Source organism: Coffea eugenioides, unplaced genomic scaffold (assembly GCF_003713205.1).
Source record: "Coffea eugenioides isolate CCC68of unplaced genomic scaffold, Ceug_1.0 ScVebR1_1635;HRSCAF=2519, whole genome shotgun sequence".
Classification (NCBI taxonomy): domain Eukaryota; kingdom Viridiplantae; phylum Streptophyta; class Magnoliopsida; order Gentianales; family Rubiaceae; genus Coffea; species Coffea eugenioides.
This window is the reverse complement of record NW_020862052.1, coordinates 4,582-8,179: the sequence shown is the minus strand read 5'-3', so window position 1 is coordinate 8,179 and position 3,598 is coordinate 4,582. Positions and strand designations below refer to the sequence as shown.

General features: G+C 45.4%; 1 protein-coding gene across 1 annotated transcript; it reads left to right on the top strand.

The window, feature by feature from the left end:
- Positions 1 to 1,977: 1,977 nt before the first annotated feature.
- Positions 1,978 to 3,168, top strand: LOC113755660. The gene is made up of 2 exons (XM_027299593.1): positions 1,978 to 2,211; positions 2,521 to 3,168. Exons 1-2 carry the CDS (start codon positions 1,978 to 1,980, stop codon positions 3,166 to 3,168), a joined length of 882 nt encoding a protein of 293 aa, XP_027155394.1.
- Positions 3,169 to 3,598: the final 430 nt, after the last annotated feature.

Here is a 3,598-nt window from a genome sequence, read left to right as displayed (position 1 = left end):
CGAGGAAAATTGACAAGCCATGGGGACTGTTTTGAGGAATCTTTGGGTACGAGACTCTTGATTCCGGTATACTCGAGTATTACCATTTCTGATCTGCTTGGTGTTCGGGCCCGGTAAGGGGAATGTGTGGTGGACGAAAATCGGAGTAAAGTGGGGTCTACAGTTACGATTGTTCTTTGTACATTGACGGAGAGTCGATGAAATGAGATCAAGTAAGGCAAATGAGGAAAAGGTCTCTTGAGAGCCGTCCGTATCCTTTTACTCTCTATAGTTGTGTGGTATTTGTTTTGCTTACTTGATGAAAGTATTTGAATGGAGTATCATTGTGTTTATGTGATTCTTGAATGCTTGAGTGATAGTACCTCATTGGGCGAAAGCTCACTCTGTTAAATTTTGTTTTCCTTATAGGGAACAACCCTGTGGACCTGTGATATTGAAGAATGAGTTGAGCTAGTTTAGATATTTTTGTATAGCTCCTCAGTGGTTAGAAACCCTAAATATACTTTGATTCAAATGTTTCCTTTTGATTGCAAATATACGAATGTGATTTATAAAAGTGTGTAGTCATGTTCATGTGTTATATTTGGTTTGTATATGTCCATTTCAAGGATTATATGAAGTCACTTGTATTCGATTAGGTCCCGATCGGATTGTGACGTGGCAGTCACAATTCACTTTCCGCTTCGACTTTCGTTTTTCCGTTTCATGATTGGTGGTTTGTTTAAGCGCGATAATATATTCCGGAACGATTTGAGTTGTGCATAACCGTCATAGTAGTCCTGGCGAGAGTTGGGCAGGCAGTTCACTGACCCCTTTGGTACGCCATAGGGGAAGGTGGGGCTGTCACAGTTGGTATCAGAGCCTAGGTTAGAAATGACTTACGCAAGCTTGAATTTTACTTCTTAGGACCTCTGGGGACTGTGTTAAGACGCCGTTAAGTGTGATTATATTGTCTAAGATGTAAACCTTTGCTATCCTTGTAGGTTATGGCCGGAACCAGTGGAGCGGGCGGAGGTGAGCCACCTGAGAGGCGCCCACGGGTCATCGATTACCAGTTGAGGCCGAGAGGTCCGATCCGGCTTTGGTATACCGCTAGCCGGACCCGTCGCCATAGGCGTTGCCAGCATTACTCTTATGTTGACCATGTAGTCGTGGCGGTACTAGATGAGAGGAGGAGACTTAGAAGTGCCGCCGCCAGGGATCACACTGAGGCGCTTAGACAGAGAGGCGTCATAAGGATGCAAGCTGATCGGATTGGAGAGCTCCAGGGAGACATAGCCATGGAGCAAGAGCGAACGAATGCTCTGAGGGAGCAGTTGCATGTGGTGAACACCCGTCTTACTAATGTGGTCCGAGAGGTTAGAGACCGTTCCGGCGGCATCATTAATGAGTGCGAGGCGCTAATCCAAGGGGTGATTGGCGCCAATTTGCAAGTAGAGGCTTCTAATGATGAAACCCCTGGAGCAGGGAGTACCCCTAGTTCTAGCCAAGGGGGAAAGTCAGTGGGCTCTGTGGGGAATTAGGCTAGAGCTCTTTTGGGTTAGGTTTTGATTCCATGGGAGGAGTAGGTTAGGGGACGAACTTTTAGCTAGTTGGTTTTGTAGGTTTGGACTAGCTAGCTTTGTATATAGCACTTTTGATGACTCCGTTATCTCATGGAATGTCTTTTGTTTGTATTTGGCTGGTTGTTACTGTGAAACTTGTTTGATATGGTTGTGTTATGTGTATATATATGTTTTGGTTTGTGAGTAGTTCCTGTTCCTTGCTTATCCTTACATTTATCTTTAATGTGATATTTATGCCTCGACCCTAGATTGGTTAATTCCAATGGAGGGCACTCGTAGTGGACGAGGCCGTGGCCGTGGTCGTGGAATTAGGCAACCCTCGAATGAAGGGGGTAACCAGGAACTAATACTTGAACCGAATACTGAATCTAGAGTCGATCCGAATGTGCAAGTAGCCGCAGCCATCCAACGAATGACCGACTTATTAGCTCATGTAGTGGAGCATCAGGGTCAAAACCCTAATCCCCAACCCAAAAACCCTGGGAACCCTGGTAGTTTTGTAGAAAGCGAGGATAGCGCCATCGAAAGGTTTCAGAAATTTTCCCCACCAAATTTTAATGGAGGGCCAGATCCGGATGTGACCGAAAGATGGTTGGAAAAGATGGTGGGCATTTTTGCTGCCCTGCACTACACTGAAGGGAGGCAGGTAACTTTTGTTGTCTTTCAACTAGAAGGGGCAGCCCGTTCTTGGTGGAACGTGATTCGCATAAATTGGGAAAGAGTGCAAACACCAAGGACGTGGGTGAACTTCATGAGGGAGTTCAACGCTAAGTTTTTCCCTCCTCTGATTCAAGAACGAAAAGAAGATGAGTTTATTCGGCTCCGCTAGGGGACCTAGACTGTTGCCGAGTATGAGAGCCAATTCACTCGATTGTCCAAATTTTCCCCTGAGTTAATTGTGACCAAACAATGGAGAATAAGACGTTTTGTTCAGGGCCTGAATGTGGAGATCTAGAAGGACTTGGCTGTGGCCCAAATTAATGCTTTTATTGAAGCCGTGGAGAAGGTTCAACGAGTGGAAAGTGCCCGACTACAAGTGAGGAACTTCCAAGATAAGAAGCGAGGCTTTCCTGGTAGTAGTTCAGGGCAGGGGAATAAAAGTACCCCTCCCAAGTTTGGAAGGGGAATCGGAGGTGGAAGGCAGCCAGGAATGTGGAGAGGGGCCCCGCCAAGAGGCGGTGAATTTGGACGAGGCCAAAGGGGAAGTTCTCAAGGAGGTTTGGTTTCTGCATCTCGCGGTCCCTGCGGGTATTGTGGAAAGCCAAACCACACGGAGGACAATTGTTGGAGGAAGGAAAGAAAGTGTTTGCGTTGTGGGAGTGCAGACCACCAAATAGCCAATTGCCCAGTTTTGCCACGAGACGGAAAGGGAGGCCAGCAACCGATGAGAACCAATTCTGGACCAGCTAAGGTGGAAGGGACCAAGCCTAAAGTGTTGGCTCGAGTGTACTCGCTAGAGCCACAACAGGTCCCTGACTCTTCTGATGTCGTAGAAGGTACGATCCTTGTATTCCACCGATTTGCGAAAGTTTTAGTAGATCCAGGTGCCACTCATTCATTTGTCAACCCCGATTTCATGTGTGGAATTGATATACAACCATAATCCATACAAGTTTGAGTCATGCAACCACATTAAATGAACCATACACCATCCCCTTAATCCATAACACATCATCAACACTACGTTGCATTGGCCAAACCCTAGCTTTTCAACCCCTTTGCTGACCGGTTTTCTACTCACCACAAACCAACAATTTTGAGCTCAAACCAACCAATATAAACACATACAATCCATCATAACAGAAATTTAATGCATCAAAACTGGAAATGTGTATCACTTGCTGGAATTTTCTCAAACCACCATAGAAATTACCAAATCTTCCATACAAACCCACAAAAGTGATATATAAACCATCATTAACCCTTATTAGCTTCTTACAACATCAAAATCAATATTTCTACTCAATTGCTACAAGCTTTTACAAGAGTTCAAGGCTATTTTACCTTCCAAAGGTTGGTTCACAAGGTTGCAC

Excerpts from the sequence above, each read along its gene's own strand:
- LOC113755660 (XM_027299593.1), top strand. The coding sequence starts at position 1,978 with ATGACCGACTTATTAGCTCATGTAGTGGAGCATCAGGGTCAAAACCCT. Across the intron at positions 2,212-2,520 it reads ACTACACTGAAGGGAGGCAG|AAGGACTTGGCTGTGGCCCA; the intron begins GTAACTTTTGTT and ends GTGGAGATCTAG.